We start from the raw sequence: 18,067 nt of genomic DNA, 5'->3' as shown, positions 1-18,067 counted from the left end.
CCTCTGCTAACTGACTCTCTAATAGAATTAAAGACTAAAAGCAGTAACGTTTGCATTCTTTCTCCTTACACACACCTTTAAATATTACTTAACTAATGTAGACTAGTATAATACTAGTGTTTAAAGGTATCCAGTGGTTAGGTGACATAACATGAGCTGTTAAATTACATATGGACACTAAAACACCACTAAATTCAGTTTTCCATCAAAACCAGTGACATCTGTAATTAATTCTATCATATAAAAAATAGTCTTTGAGATCCCTGATTTTTGATGCTAAAACACCAAAGCTATCAGAAGACAGAGAGAGCTACTGACCTGAACCACCCATGACTGCAGATAGCAAGAAAGAGAGAGAGAGACAGTGAGTGAAGCGCACACAAAAGGAGAGAGAGAAAGGCAGAGAATAAGAAGGAGGGGGAGCCGGCTCATACCACCATTGGATAATAATGGACAACCACACATATTAATTCAGTATACATTGGTAAACAAATAGCCCAGATAGGGCTGCACAATTAATCTAATTTCTAATTGCAATTAAAATAATGAATGCCACTTTTACGTAATCATTCATAACCGCAATTAATCCTTCAAAGTCCACTTATTTATTCTGCACGCTTAAGATGCATTTTTTTCTTTCTACATGTTATCTTAAGGGATTTTCCATTATTTATAATTTTAGTTTTAGTATAACATTATAATACCATTCATATTTTTACTTGTAATTTAAAGAAGAAACGAATTTGATGTACATTGACATTTGAGGCTTAATATTATAGAAACAGCACTAAAAGTTTTCAGTAAGAGTGTTTTTAATTTAATTTTCATATAAAATAAAGCATGCAGTTGCATCAAACAATAGTATAAACGTCATTCAGTGTCAATTGTGATAATTGTAATTAATAATCGAAATTACAGTTTCAAGGAAATAATCGACAATTTTGATTTTTGTCATAATCGTGCAACCCTAAGCCCAGACTGAAACACATACACAATCAAAAATGAAATTATGTGTGACCCTTTCACAGAACCTAATTAATCCACCTTGTTTCATATGTCCTATGTGGCAAGTGTGTGTGAGAAGAGAAAGAAAGGGGGCAGCAGTGGTTGCTATAGATACAGTGTTCCAGTTTCCCTTACACACATTGCTTAGGGGGCCAGCTTAAAATAAAAAGGTGATGGTGGGGGGTAATTGTGTGTGTGTGCTGGTGTTTAAATGTCGGAGTGTAAATTATAGCATAAGAGATGCACATCCAGCTTGACAACCAGTCTAACATTATGTCCAACCATTCACTTCCTGAGTGAAAGGTCACTGCCAAGGGCAAAGTCCTTTATGGAGAGCAGCTGAATTCCAGATGTAAACTTCACATTCATTTTCTTCATAGCAGAATCAATGTTTATCGATAATCATAAAGCTTATAAAACAGACCTATTGTGAGCTAAAAGGTTGTTAATCAATGGCATATGATTTTGTTGAAGCCACTATAGCTTGCATTATTTCAGCTTATTTTTTAAATAAATGTGTTAAACAGAACAAATCCAGGTGAAAAACTGCATTACCCATGGTTCTGAAAAAAAAAAAAAAACCTGCACCAAATCATAAAATCAAAGTTGCAATACTTAAAGCACTCCCATGAAACACTGTAAATTATAGCTAATCTCACTATGCTCTCAAACTAGGCCTGCTTAAATATTTATATATAGCCTATTTATTTCGATTACATTCACAATTTGTATTTATGTTAATTATATTTGCAATGCTCCATGGAATTGACGTTCATTAAAGCTGTTACACAGTAAATAGTCTTGTACTGTACCTTTGTATTTTTATTTTAAAATAGTTTTTTTTTTTTAATTAAAGTTTGCAATATTGTGATTTACCTTGTAGCTGTTTGGTTTGATTTGTGGCTTTTAACATTTAATCAAAGACTTTTTAAAAATCACTAAGGGAAAAATGAATGGGAAACATGCTTCTGGAACCAAGGCAGCTAAAAAAGTGAGCCCTCTGTAGGGACTGAAAGCCCGAATGTTCATTCAAATGGCTTAACAACTGGATATCTTGTTTTAATATATCATAAAAAGATTGCCTTAATCAGTTAGCAATATGCTAAGCTAGTACTCAATGAAACTCTACACTATGAAATTCATCATGGACCAGGAAGGGAGCATGTGTGACTGCTTTAAAACCTTCTCTGCACTTCCGACCCTCACAATTCATTTTTACTTTCCATGTACATTTTCACTGTGTCTGAGTGAAAATGTAAGTTAAAAATGAAAATTCTGTCATTTACTCATGTCATCATCTGTATGTCTTTCTTTATTATGCAGAACACAAATAAGATATTATGCAGAATGCTGTAAACCAACATTTTGGTTACAACTAATTTCCACAGTATTGACAAAAAAGTAAATAATACAAAATTTGAAAATACCTTCTTTTATGCTCTAAAGTAAGAATGCCATGCAGGTTTAGAGCAACATAAAAGTGAGTAAAAGATCACAGAATTTTCTGGTTTTGGTCGAATCTTTTTAAAAACAAGTTATCAGTGACGAAGTCTTTACTGTATCCACATGAACTATGCTGTTTTTGTCACATTTTGTGCCAGTTTACGTTTTAATTAGGGTTGATGGTAGCTTATTGGTTAATGATCTGGGCTGCTGACACAAAAATCTCAAAAATAGGTGACCCAGACACCAGAGTTACTGCGATCACAATACTGGTTCTCTCATAGATTGTGCTCCTAATCAAGGCACACACAAGCCTGAAAATTCCAGAGCTAAACAGGAAATGGAATCCAGCCCCACCAAACGATACAAATATATAATTGAAATCTGGAGGAAATATATGTTAATGCAAATTTTACATATACTGTACTCGCTTTTGTAAAGTGTAATCAGGAACAATATTCTGTCCTGACTTTAAAAAACCCTGTTGCTTTATCCATTAAATAGCACATTAGAAAAATTATTTTATTTACTTTCATTTAACTACTTAATTTCCCAATAAAGACAAATGTATAAGGATGAGTTTAAATAAAACAGTGTCTTCATGCATGTGGGTGGTTTAAGAAATACAGCACTGAATGTTTTATTTATGTATGTGTTAGGCTACTTTATGCATGTCACTGTGTGTATGAGAATGCATGTAGATTGGACTAGAGGGTTTGTTATGAATCATCAACAAACAATAAATAATTTCATAGAGATGTCGTACCGTAATGCAGGGAAAATGTGATGTCATACAAATAGCATAGAGACAAACTGTAAAAATGTATGTTTGTGCTGTTAAATGATCATGAGTAGACAATTTCTAAATTGTTTAAACGCATTATGCTAGAAATGGATTTAAGATATATTATTTACTATGCATCGATGGTAAAAAAAATAAATTTAAAAGGCCCCACACATATCTAGGCAACAGAATATAATGGAAACCCTCATGTGGAGTCCTTTTTTCACGCAGAACACTCTAGCAACGTCCTAGAAACCATAAAGAATGCCTTACACGGAGAATACTGTCAGGCCAGACATAATGTTTTGAATTTTTCCTCTAGTCACAGACAGTAGTTTCAGCATACACAACCATGCACAAATACTGTAGCTTTACAAACACAGACTGCACACAATGCAATCCCTATAATTAGAGTGTCTGCATCCCCTCCCAACACCGCTGACCTAGTGGACATTCAAAATGTGCTTGCCATTGTACTAGAATAGCCTAGAGAACCATTTTTTCTCTTTTAAAAATAGCCTAGCTTACAATTTCTTAGTCTCGCATGCCCTCGCTCTTTCCTTCTCCAGGTATCATGGATGCCTGCTGGAGAGAATGATGTAATCAGGATGGGTGTGACCTGGTTGCTATAGCGACAGCCTCATCCAGCGCTTGAAGATAAAAACAGTCTGAACTGTGTTCCATGGCAACCGGAGCCTAATCTAACGACACAGCGGGGTTACCATATCAGCGTTACTATGAAGCAGACGGACCACCTGCCACCCCTCATTCCAAAACAGCTGCCTCTCCCCTCTTCTCTTTGTCCCACAAGCGCAGGCTTCACGTGAAACGCAAAACCTAACACACGAAATACACACGAACAACACGGTGCTGTGAAATGAATACCATACAATACGGTTTTTATACAAACACGAAGTGTGTACCCTGCCCTCTCCAGCTGCTCCAGTTGCACTCTTTCTTCCCTTTATCCATGTCTTCCCCTCCTCTGGCGTTTCTCTCGCTGCTGTCGTCTTTCTCTTTTCTCTTTCGCAGATCTTGTGTCTTTTCGAGACCCACTATCTCACACGTCCGAACGGCATGAATGGACAGAACAGAGAGAAGAGAGCAGAAGAGAGACAAGCTACTGCTACTTAATGAGGAAACAGAGAGAAACGGAACGAAAGAAAGAGAGAGAGAAAGAGAGAGAGAGAGAGAGGCGCTGATCTTCTGGATGAAACCGTAAACACTGCAGCCTCCACCGCAGAGAGAGGAGCGTACCATATGCAACGCACGGGACGAGATGGGGGTGTTTCAGATTAAAGAGGCCCCACCCTATCTAACAAATATAATGCATAAACATAAGCAAGGTCATGTGACATTATTGGCACTGTTGTCTGCTCACAATGGGCGGAGTCTGCCATATATATATATATATATATATATATATATATATATATATATATATATATATATATATATATATATATATATATATATATATTTGTCATGTACAAGTTATTTGACATGCAATAAACAGTGAAATGTAGGTCTGGCATACTCTTTTTAGACTGTGATAAAAGAAAATACAAAAAATGAAATATAATAAGGAGAAAAAATTGGAAGAATTAAATACAAATAATGACATATCTGAAAAAAAAATAAGATAAAAAGATAACTAAATACAAATAATGAAATATACACAATATATTAAACTACTACACAGATATATATATATATATATATATATATATATATATATATATATATATATATATATATATATATATATATAATCTTTTTTTTTCTTGCTTTTTTTTTGCATTCAGACTTAAACTGAATAGCAGGCTAACATATGCGAAAATATATCCTTACACACTGAGTAACAAATATTTCTTCAGAATTATAGAGAAAATTATAGTAAAATATTAACATTCTCATTGCAGAGAAACAAAAAGCAAAATAAAACAATATAATTACATACAAATAAATATTTTTTATTTAATTATTTTGCCTTTTTCTTATTTTTGTCTTTAGTTTCTGTGTTGTAATGGATATTAATAACACTGTTTGGACGCTTCACAGTCGTTTGTAAATTAATGTAGTATTGTTTTTTATGTTGTTAAATAATCATAATGATGATGATGATGATTTTGCAACATAATGTTTCTAAATAAATAAACACTGTTCAAAGGTATTTCAACAACAAGAGCCGACTCAGATGCATGCATGCTTTCATGCGTCGGTACGTGTGAGTAGGACTGGAATTCGATGGTTTCCGTCTTGGCTTATTCATTTTCATCATCTTCTTCTGTTCTGTTTCCCTCAGCATCTTCTCTCTAAGGGCTCCCTCGCTCCCGTGTTACTATGGCAACAGGCTGATCTGTGCTGATCCAGATTGTCTCAGAAATGCATGTGATGTAGAGCGCAGTTGTTTTAACATCACAACATTAGAAACACCCGAACTGTTCACACGAAGATATACTTTATCGCTATTGTGATCTGTTGGTAATGGTTTAATGAAGTGTTTTTTTTTTTCATTTATAAAAACCAAAAGCTGTGTACATAAACCGGCGGTCTCTATCGCCCTCTGCAGGTGGATAGACGGTAGCGCTACTGAAAAGGCGTTGACCTCTTTTTCTTAGATTCTAGAACCTTCAGTTTCAATCACCAGACAATGAATGGAATATATGTCTGGTAAAATGCAATTCAAAACATTAGCTTTACACACAGCCTATCCGTCAGTTTATCTGTAGTTGCCTGCAATTTTTTGTAATATTAAAAACTAATGAATAAAGGAAGCAAAATAGCAAATTAATTAATATATAATCAACTGCTGTTCCTTCAGAAAAAATAATAATAAAATAATTTCACAGTGCTTGAAGCATCATATCTGCACTGCCTCATTTTAAAACAGAATTATATAAAAATACTGTTCGCAACAAGAGAATCTGCTTCTCTAGTGAGAACCACTTCATGCCAAACAGTTAGTAGCCTAGGCTATGTTCAAATGTTCATTTCTTCCACTTCTATCACGATTTCAAGGCACTCAGGCACTCATTTAAATGTTGTTTAAATGTGCCTTAACTTAAATCATAAAGGGTTTGAAAAACAATAAACTGCACAATTTTAAAGACCTTCGATATCTTTTGGGTCAGTGTACACCATTACTTGAGCCTTCCTGCTGTTTCTGTGTTAGTATTGTGAAGTTATGTAAAATAAGACACAGTGCAGTTGTTTAAACCCACCACTAGAGGGAGATTATCCCCTTAATTCAGCCTCAATCGACCCCAGAATAGAGTGGATCTGTCTGTGGCTGTGTGCCTGGTGAGTCAATGACATCACAAGCAGCATGAAGGTACTTCACAATGAAACTGATTTCATACCAGCATTCAAGGGACCATGATGTCATGGTTTAATAAACTAAAATAAATTCAAGTGAGCTTTAGTCATAAAAAAGCATTTAATGACTAAAGTATGCATTTATTGGTAGAAATGTTAACATTTATGCATTCATTTACTCCAAATAATATGCATCGAATCTTGAATCTATGCTGCTTTCAAAATAATTACAGATGAAGGCATCTTAGTAGACAGGATGTTGCACAAAAATGGGATGCTCTTTACATAAAGGCAGTGCTTTCGGACACGGTCATTGTCTCTCAGACTCTCCACCACTGAATCAAAATAGTCCTTGCAACATAAGCAGGCTTTTCTAATTAAACTTTCATGGAAAACACCAGCTGTGACAATAATCTCCTCAGCACTGCATCCTCTGAGCGTTGCAGAATTATGAAGTGGCATGACTACGTGTTCAAAGAACAGATGATAAAGAATGAGATCAGTGAGCTGGATTACAAAGGAAATCCAGGATACTCATGATTTAAATTAATATTTTGGGTTCAACAAAATAAAAAAATCTGGTTTGTTTTGATAACATATTAAAGAAATGGTCTCTTATGCTGTAAACCATACAGCGTTTCTGATTGATTCAGACTATAACTTGTTGTATTGAAATATAAATGTCATTCATTTTGGGGGTCAGGCTATAGAGTATCTGTGTTATACTCTATGTGTTTGATTCACTAATAAGAGATGGCTCATAAGAGTCATTTGTGTGTGAGTCTGAACTAGTACAAAACCCAACAGAAATCAATTTCTTGCCATTATTTTGTGGTTCATGATTTTCATTGCTTCACATTCAAAATAGGCCACAAACTCATGTGGGCTAATGTTAGCTGGGTTCCAAACCTACAATCATCTAGAACAGTGGCTCTCAAACGTTTTGTCTCCAAGGCCCCCACTTTGTCCAACACAATATTCCAAAGTCCCCTTTGGCTATTAGAGATATTTCCTCTTGCATTTTGCTTGTTGCCACTGGGAATGTTAATATATTAAGTTAATTAAACATAATTTATTTTGTGATTCTATAAAATTCAACATTCTGATTCTGTATGGTTTTCAACAGAAATAATAGTTATTAAGGGGAAAAATAAATATGATGTCAGTTTACGTCTGAATTTGTGTGTGGGTGTTTTCAGCATTTTAATGAGTTTGTTAGATTAATGGGAAGTTTGCTGAGCCTTGGGTGAGAACCACTTCTCTAGTCCTGAACTCTGGCTGTTGCATTAAAAACAGCCATGCTTACAAATCTACATTAGGATTTCAAATCAATTTTGTGTACCGTCTAATTGAAAAAAGTTAGTGTCCATAAATATTTCTGATATAAAACTGTATCATCTATTAATTTCATCACTGTGTTATTTAAAAATTTGTTGTTTCTGTTTCTATGACAGTCATTTTACCTGTCACTATGTAAAGTAGACCCAAAGCCATTTTTCCCTTGAATTTTCATTTTTGTGGCTTAATATGAGGAAAAACTCATATATGTTCCCAAAAGACAATCAATCAATAAATAAGATAAACCTTAGGCATCCTAGATAAACTTATTAGGGTAAATCGTTTTTACTGTTTGATCTTAACAATCATGTTATAGTTCTTCCATTTAATTTACTCCCCAAAGGCAGTTTGACTCACATAAATGAGCAAATTTCTCTTATAATGTTTATTAGTATTCACATACTAATATTACTTATTAATATTATTAACATATTCATTTTAGTTTAAGTTTTAAGTGTCATATATATATATATATATATATATATATATATATATATATATATATATATATATGTATATATATTCTAATTAGCTTAAGTAAAAGTTTTTTATCTACTATTTATATTTTCTTTTATTTCCACTTTATTTAAATGAACAAAAATGCTTTTTAATCAGATTCAGTTTTAGTTAAAAAATAATGCTGCTTGTAGGAAGACTAACAGCAATGACTCTTACCTTTCTGTTTGTTGATGCTTTGGAGCAGCAAGGACAGATCAGCCTCTTCCTCTGTAGTGGAACTCACGATAGTGCTTTTGCTTTTATTCTCCTTCTCCTGACTGGAATTCTGCTCCGGAGTCACTGTTGACGTTCCCATTACTACAGGCCTGGGTTCGGTGGACCAGTTGTCCTCTGGCTGTGGCTTGGGCTTCTCAACAGGTGCTGCTTTCTCATTTTCCTTCTCTTTTTCTTTCTCTGTTACTTTCAAGGTGCTAGCTGGGGGGTCGATGAAGGGAGAGGGTGTGGTGCAGGAAGTCGTAATGGGCTTAGAAGACGTGACGCCTGTGGTCAGGGGAGAAGATATTTCAGGAGGTTTTGGGGTGGAATGTTCCTGCTCCCTCTTGGGACTCTCCTCAGAAGCTGATTCGATTAGCAGGTCGCTGTCAAGCTCCGCCTCCCTTTCCTCTCTCAACAGACTGTAGAGTGGTGGGTTGCTGGCTTGACCAAAGCCCACCTTGATACCACCAGACAACTCAAATGGGTTACTAGCACTGACCTTGTTGGGTTGTGGCTTATCAAATGGGTTACTAGCCTTATCAGTGGCAGATGAGTAGCTGGTCTGCTCAAACGGGTTGCTTGCTTGGCTGAATCCGCCTTTTGCGGGCGGGGTCTTAGATGTCAGGTCATATACTGGCGAATCAGATTCTTCGGTCACTTGCTCAATTTCTGAATCTCCAGACTCATCTCCACTGCCTTGAAGGTCTTGAGCCCATGGGGAGGTGGGTTTGGGTGAACTCTTGATGTCCTCGGCTTCAGGAAGACTGGGATGAGAGCTGATGCCACTGGAATCTTGAGTGGAGCTCACAGACTTCATTCCTGCAGGCTTGAACAGCACATCAGATGGAGACTCTCGCCCTGGAAAAGTGGTAAGTAATGGAAATGTCAGCATTTTAAAAAGCCTAAACTATGCGTGAAAGATTATAACATGTTATTCTAAATTATGTATTGAAATAAATAGCACAATTTGAAATTATTTAAACGATTAGTGGCAAGACAATAAGATCAAGACTATGGAACAGTATTTTCTATCCATCAATCTACTTGAAAACAGAAGGCATTCTGAATTTAGTTCTGAACAGTGCAGCAAGTGCCTCACGAGTGGGAGGGATCTACCTGTAGGGGAGTGGTTAGGGGAGTGGCTAGCTGAGGAGGCTGCACTATCATCCTCTGGTTCTGACAGTGTTACTGTGGGAAGACTCTGCTGACCGAAACCGAGCACGCTCTCTCTCTCGGACATGCCCCCTTGTGGAGACACTTTCACTGGCTGGGATTCTGTTGTAACCGTGATCTTTACAGGACTGGCACTCTGTGGCGTTTCCATCCTATGGTAAGATCGGTAATCTGCCATCTCTTCATCTGAAGGGTCCTCCACGTACGGAAATGTGTGCTGCCCACCGGCTGATCCCGGAGTCTTCACCTCTGTATCTTCAGATCCAAGAGGACTCTTTTCCAAATAGCGACCCAGATCGAAGGGGTCTTGGCTGGATTCCTTTTCATGGATCTTGGGCTTCAAATCCTGAATGTCATCTTCATCTTCTTCATCGTCTTCGTCATCTCCATAGCCAGATATGGGAGGCTGCTGCTTGTCCTTGGTATTGCCCACACTGCCAAAATCACAGAGGTCATCCCCCATGTCCATGTAGCTATAATGGTCAGTCTTGTGTGAGCCCTGCAGGGTCGTCTGATGGTCTGAGGGGTCACCTGGGGTCATGCCAATGCCGGAGTCGGTCCCAGTGGGAGCAGGTGGAGAGCGGTTGCCCTCCGTGGAGAAGAGAGAGGCACCATCATTGAAAGGATTGGAGGAGGATTTTGAGGAAAGGAGAGAGGTGTATAGATCACCCTCTCCTGATGATGACTTCATAAACATGTCGGATAATGAGTCACCTGGAGAGAGAGAGAGAGAAGTAATGAACATCAACATGTAGAAAAAAATGTTAATAGAAAACAACTTCTTCTTCTTCTTCTTTTTTAATATGGGTTTATTTCTTTTTTTAAAGGATGATAAAACTGAGGTCATTGTGATTGGCCCTAGAAATCAGGAAATGGCTCTGTGATTAAAGTCTACCCCCATGCCTGCTTTAGTTCTACAAGTAAGGTGTATATTTCCAAATCTCTTAGTACAAAAATCCAAACTGATCACACTTGTGACATCGCTAATCATTCTTTTAAAAACTGATCTCATGCTTTCATTACAATTATACGTTTTCAATCAACATAATCATTTTGTATTACAAGATTATTGTAATATATATCGAGAACATTTGATTTAATCCCCAAAACATAACAGTTTGAACTTCTTTCAATTTAGTACTTTTAAGAATCAGTTAATTGAAGAACAAACAATACAAGATACATGTTTCAAATTACCCTTGTTGCTGAAATAATTACAGTAATACAGGCAATATCTGTGATGTTAGAAAATACACTCCCTTTTTCTGATACATTTATGATCAATTCCTCTCCCTTGTATCCTGTTGAGTGTTTACAAATTGCAAAACAGATTTTTTTATATATAAGGATGTCCTCAGAAGGAGTTTTTTGGTGATTTTCTCAGGTTTTGCCCTCTTCCAATTTGTCCCCAAAATATGGTTAAGTAGGAACACACACACACACACATACACACACTAACCCTAATCCTAAACCTACCCTTACAAAAAATTTGGGTTTCCTCATAATCTGTTCTGTTGTGATGACCAAGGCAATAATGGCAATAATAGATAAAATATGTTAGAAGATTACACATTTTAGTGTATACTTGGGCATCTGCACTCAATAATGTGAGTTGAAGAAACAGAAAATAGACAGAGACTCAAAGTAATAGAGCTGAATAAGAATCCATGCAGAGAATCAACATGAAAGTCAATTCATTTTCCAGAAGTGATGTAAATCTGATTCCCACTGGACTGAGAGGAAAAGCAGATTAGCATGTGGTGACATTCAGACCGGTTGGGTACTGTTAACACTACACGGCCCTCTGAGACACAGTTGGAAACATCTGCTCCGTCTCTGTGAAATCAGTTGAGTCTTAAGAGGATTAATGAAAGTTGGACAAGGAATCCTGTGACTGCTACATCTCCAATTACACATGCACACCGGCCTGTGCTAAAATTTACGGTAGGAAATAACATCGTAATGGATCAACTGCATTTTGTGGAAATGAACGATATGATTCCAAAACCTATCATGGCACCTATCAATAAAAATATTACAAATCATCTTTGGTAACTGAAATAAAGATGAATTAAAATATAAATAATAGATGAAAAACATAAACAATTTCAATTACCATTAGAAATGCTGCCTTATGACAAATTGAACTAAGTAAATAAAAAAGGTAAAGCTAAATAGAAATATATATATATATATATATATATATATAAAAGCAAACACACACAAAATTATCAAAACATAAACTAAAATTAAAATGAAAAATAAAAGTAATTGGCTCTACCATTAATATGTTGCTAACAAGCCAATACTAAAATATACAAAATATTGCACATACAAATATTGGGAAAACCAGTCAGACCAAACAGTTTAATTAAAAATCCTTTTCAGTATAATATTTATTTTCAATATTTATCCTGCTTCCACCACCATCTTTGATGGTTTTTTTTACACTGGAAAGTGCATTAAAGGGTTGCCTTTATTACTTATTTGAGGACTAAATGTGTGAAAAAATAAATAAATGCCAACACCAAACAATGACTGCCGCCCTGCTTATGGTATTTTTCACATTCATTTCTGCCATAGACATTTTCTTTTCTAAACAGAATTCTAAGCTATAGACCAAAATGGCCACAAGTTAAAAACTTCTTTGACAAATACAAAATTTGTTTTATGGGTGTGGTTGAATTCGGTGTAGCATCCTAAATTTACCATTTATCATATCTTTAAAAGTAGAATGCTAGTATGAATCCAGCCAGTGTCTCGATCACGTCATTTGCAATGCATGCTGGGAGTAGGCGTAAACTGCTGAGCTCTTATGACAAGACTCACGTTTCCATGGTAACAGTGACTTCTCTGATTGTTGGAGAATTAGGGGTAGTGTAGTTCTTAGCCAGAAATAAAGGGGATAGTAAGCTCAAAAATGTAATTTACTGACCCCCATGCCAAACCTGAATGACTTTGTTCTGTGGAATAAAATTGATACTGTGAGAAATTACACTGTTTTGTTGTCCATAAATAGAAAGTAATTGGGCACAATGTTGTTTAGACTTCTTTTGTGTTCTCTAGAATAAATAAAGTCATACAGGTTTAGAATGACATGAGTAAATGACAGAGTTTTGATAGGGAAAAAACAACAACATTATTTTAGAATTAAGCTGATGTCACGCTGAATTGTCTTCCACCATTTTACAACCTCAAACTTCTAAGTAGGTCTGTCTGGAAAGGTTTATACAATCAATTTCTCTACAAAGGCCCCTAGTGTTGTGCTCTATTCGAGTGGTCCTTGCATGCTGACCGCCTTTGGCTGAAAGTGACAGAAGGATCGGTCTTTTCACATACACCCAGCACTGCTTGTTGATCTCGCTCAGCCTCTCTCTCTCATGCCCGAGTGACTTTGTGAATGCAGACAGACAGTCCACACACACCAGCATTCCTCCTCGTCTAGGCCTTTCCCTTGAGCATATCAGACAGGCAGACAGAGAGAGAGACAGCTAGGGAGAGAGAGACAGTCAGAAGTGGATTATGGTGGACATATTGGCATGTGTGAGTGATGTTAGTGATGGTGCGATCAGAGTTACAGGATTTCTGTTGTGTTGAGCTCCTAAACCACGTGGACAGATCTTTTTCCAGCCTGTCTTTTAAAGAGCTGAGAGATCACTGGCTTGGCTACTGTAAAAAGATGATGGTGATGTGCATTGGATCGTTCTTACTCGGCCTATAAATAGACCTCCCTCTGTTTATTTAAAAACAGAGAATGCTAAAGATTGAGCCAACTACAGCCCTAACCGACATTGTATGAGAGAGAGAGAAAGAGAGAGAGAGAGAGAGAAAGAGAGAGGGAGAGGGAGAAGGAGAGGAAGGGAATAATAAAGAACCTTACCATAACCAGAGTGTGAAAGACTCTTTGTGTGAGTGCATTTGAATGTATTTAAGAGAATATGCATATTAATTCTTTTGTCCATGAGAGGAGGAAAGACTGTGTGTTTTTGTGTATGTGCAAGTATGTGTGTGTTAGAGCTAACCAGTGGTAGCTGAGGGATTTCAGGCGCTGGCTCATGAATATTTGAGCATGTGAGAGAGACTATGCATGGGCGTATGTGTGCATGCAGTTTCCCCAGCTAATAATAGCAATCTGAGCCATAATGGGGGCTCAATCACACTCTTATTGGACCGAGGAGCACCTCCAAAAGCAAAATCTGACAATTAGCAACAGGAAAAAGCCATGAAAGTAAGCTGCGATGGCTTTCCATATGAAAGTTTAAAAGCATGTGTCTGTATTTTACCTTATGTATTATAAATGCGATATGTGTGTGATAGGCTGTAGTCACTTATCTCCACTCTGAATTGGTTTCTATAGAAACATTGCTACTCTATGTGTCACATTGATCCATAGAAACACTAAAAGCACATTAAACGCTGCAGCATGTGGTACAATTAAAGTACCACTATGAGTGCTTGGATGTCTGCCTCACATGTACACTTCCTTCTTGATATAAGGTAGTTTTATGTTTTATTATTGTCCGGTACTAAATCCACATTATTGTCTAAGGTTTAGGAATCAGGCGAACACCGGACCGTCTCATCTAATAAACTCACTGTTATTTTTGTTACAGTCAGTGAGGATTTAGTTTAGCAGCTCAGAAATACTCAGAAAGAAAGAGTTCACAGAAAAAAAGAGAAACAATCTAGCTTTATGATGCAGGATATTCATTTCCTGATCAGATGTTGTTCATAGCATCAAAACAGCTACTGCTTCAAATTTGAATCAACATCATTTATAGCAATAACACAAACTTTACCCAACATGCTTCTATAAATACTGGCATCCTGAACTAATAAGTCTGGGATCCTTTTCTTCAACTCCTCTTTGTTTTAATAATCACACAATACACAAGAAAACTCTCATGTACTTTCTAATATACTCATCTCTAAAAAGGTTTATGGCAAACTCAGTCGTTTTTTGGTTATACGTTAGCACTGGCTTATATGGTCACGTTTAACATGTAAGCAACAATAGTTTTGTTACAGAGGCCTGGAAAGAAATGTGCAGTTCACACAGCCAGCCATAATTAATTTATTCAGTATGCAAATGTGTCCAATAACAGGGGTTTACCAAGACAACATGAGCACTATTTGGCTGGTCATGTGATCTCGACATGGTGGCCCCCCTGAGATGGTGCTCCATGTAAAATAGATTAGGCTACTGATGTTACTGGAGTCATAATTTCAGTGGATATAATTTTCAAGTGCTACTTCATTTATTTCTTCTTAAAACTTTAAGTGAAAAAAACTAAGTGCACACTCAGCAAACCAGATATAACTATCCAGATTACAGTTAGTCTATATTAAAATATAACACTAATTTGAGTTCTAATGTCTTTTCTAAAAGCTTAGTATACTACAGCAGGTCGACTCAGGAGGGCTGACAACACACTCTCATGGCAATTTGTAATTATACTGTTTCCTTAATTCGTATGCTTGCTTACGCCCCACTGACAAGATAGGTTTGGGGTGGACCTTTTCCTTACAAAAAAACATTTGCCATTGTGTAAAAGAGTTACATTTTCTCATTAGATTGGGTTGAGTCTGACTGTGAATTTTAAGGTTGTGCCGCTGTTGTCAATACTGTATAAGCTGTTAAAATGAGAAGTGTTAATAGCCTAGCTGTGCTACATGAAGAGGTTTATTAGAGGGGTGGACAATGCTCAATTATTGAGCCATGCCCTGTGATTTAGAACAGCGAGACAGGCCCAGGAGAAAGAGGGCAGTGAGACAGGCCGAGCACAAAGACAAAGAAATGATGATTACATTATTGTGGCTTTATGAACACACATCATGATCCTAAGAGTTCTCTCGTCATGATTGCTTAACTCTAATACCATTAGAGAGCAACAGAAGAATGTTTTGTTTGTTTTATTGTGTGTGTCGTTTGTTTGATCATGTTGTTTGAACTACCACAGTTGCCTGGAAGCATACTGTGCGTCTGTGTATGCAGAGACATCCAGTCGCTGTCACACCCATGGCCTGGTCTGGCTCTCTTCATCTCAGATTCATCATCATCATCAGCTTTTGCTTCTTCTTTTCTTTTATCGGATGTCGCCGCTAAACACACACACACACACACACACACACACACACACACACACACACACACACACACACACACACAGACACACACAATGCGTAATTATAAAAAGCCCCAATTTACCTGTAGATGCAGTTTCCATGGCAACGTCGCTTCCTCCAAAGGGATGGAATTGTTGCTTGGGCGCGTGCAAATCGTCCCGCATCTCATCAAAACGGGGCCCTGCGCTGCTAAACATCCCGTTCTTCTCCTCCTCCTCCTCTTCGAACCATTTCCCATCCAAACCCGGCCCCTCGCTCGAACTGGCGGACATGCTTGCAGTAATCGCACGCAGGGAGTTTGTTTCGAAGCGAGAACGATTCTGTGAGATCGCAGAAGAAATTCAAAGACGTGACGCTTAATATGGCCGATCCTGACCGATGCTTCCCGTCTCGCGGCAGCGGAGCCAGTGGGCTCGATGCGTTTGGTTCAGTGTCTCGGCGCTGACGTCACTGTTTCTGTGCGGCTCGCGGTTGGCACGGATTTAGGACGGAGAGCGACATTCCGGTTGGAGGACGGTCCGTGTGCGCGCGCCTCCACCCCACGGGCGTGGTTCATGCTACCTCACAGTACACAAAACCCGCTAGCCACATTTAAGCTTTTTAAATAGACTTCGGCGAAAATTACAAAAATACATCCAGCGATGAAGGAAACAGTCTTAACATGACTTTTTCCTTATTTTTGCGGCCTGAAATGACTACATTTAGTTGTCTGCACTTGCAGAAAGAGTGTTTTTGACTAAACTGATTAGTCATTACATTATTTTATATTATTTAAATATTTTATAGGAGCTGTTTGCTAGTATTTATACTCTGCCCAGTTTAATTTAACATATTAGCAAAAATTGGATAAAATTGGTTGAATTTTGATTGTTTTTCATTGATCTTTTTTCTTCAGAACTGTGATTATTAGTTTGTCTTTTTCATTATGCTCCACCATTACATGTGGCTAGCATTGTTGTGTTATGTTCTAAGGTGTTTTCTGTATTTTCTGTCTTCCGTTTGTTTTAATTTGTGTTGGGAATCGCTATTAAGGTGTTTTTTCTTTCTATATTATATGGGCTGTACGTTTTTCTTTTGTATAAATAATTTTAAAAATAGTTTAATTAAAAATTTTATTCCTCCTAAATTAAAATATTTAAAAACGGAATAATTCTAAAGTCGCCATGCTACGAGAAGCTTCAATTTAAACCTCGTTCAATAATGCACATTGCCTTGAAACACATTCACAATGGATAGAGTTTTACTTGTGGATGATCCGGTGTTTGAGCACCATCTGCTGGCGGACAACAACACAATCCAACAGGGCTTCTTTAGCAACAGTCTGATGTAAACTTTGCAGTGAACAAAATAAAGAGTAAAATCACAAGTGCGGCTCGGTACTGGAGTCTTGAAATGTTTCACTATTGAAAGGTATAGTGAGTAGGTCAACTGATTTGTTGTAGTAATGTGAAGGAATTTCACTTGTCACTTCATGGTCTCTGGACTAGTATACAGTTGGACATATACAATATATATATACGCATATACAATATATACATATACGCATTAGTAAAAATTAGTAAAACATTAGAAATATGTATTTTGTGATATACATTATAGTATAAGGTATATATAAAATATGTTTTTTTATATTTGTTGTTCAGCATTAACTAGGATAGAAATGTAGATACATTTTATTATTATGTTTAGAAGCTAGGTGTAGTATTTTTAGTAAAGAATTAGTGACTATGTTTTATTTATTGAATTCCCATAAGCCTTCAAAAATGTTGTTTTATGGGGATCATGACAATGAAAAGCAGAGACTAACTGGAGATGAAGAATTTAAAAGAGCTGGTGAGTTTTTTATTTTGTAGCCTATTTATTTTTTTAGTTAAAATGAATGAAGTTAATGTGCAATTTGCCTTTGTGTGGTTTTCTAATCTAAGCCACGTGTACTGGTCTGTGCTGAAGTGTCTTTGGATTGTTTATTTCCTCAGTGTGTGTCTAATGCAAAGATCTTTTTTTTTTTCTAGTTTAATTTTCCAAAAATGTTTTCCAGATTAGATTTCAGTATGTTTACAGGGTTTTTCTGCCATTTTGACAAGATTGTTCAGTTAAAATGCTTATTTTCTTTGACTTGTTTACTCTAATTAAGATGAAAATCTATGAAGGTATTTTTGATTCAAA

General features: G+C 36.7%; 1 protein-coding gene across 1 annotated transcript; it reads right to left on the bottom strand.

Annotated features, from left to right (window-relative positions):
- Positions 1-295: 295 nt before the first annotated feature.
- On the bottom strand, positions 296-16,444 carry LOC113112400 (reticulon-1-like). The gene is made up of 4 exons (XM_026277948.1): positions 15,984-16,444; positions 9,719-10,489; positions 8,564-9,460; positions 296-333 (listed from the first exon to the last, which is right to left on the bottom strand). The coding sequence occupies exons 1-4, from the start codon at positions 16,171-16,173 to the stop codon at positions 311-313; spliced, it is 1,881 nt and encodes a 626-aa protein (XP_026133733.1). The 5' UTR covers positions 16,174-16,444; the 3' UTR covers positions 296-310.
- Between the last annotated feature and the right edge of the window lie 1,623 nt (positions 16,445-18,067).

Source organism: Carassius auratus, chromosome 13 (genome assembly GCF_003368295.1).
Source record: "Carassius auratus strain Wakin chromosome 13, ASM336829v1, whole genome shotgun sequence".
Classification (NCBI taxonomy): Eukaryota; Metazoa; Chordata; class Actinopteri; order Cypriniformes; family Cyprinidae; genus Carassius; species Carassius auratus.
The sequence above is the reverse complement of the archived record's forward strand: the minus strand, read 5'-3'. Positions and strand labels throughout refer to the sequence as shown.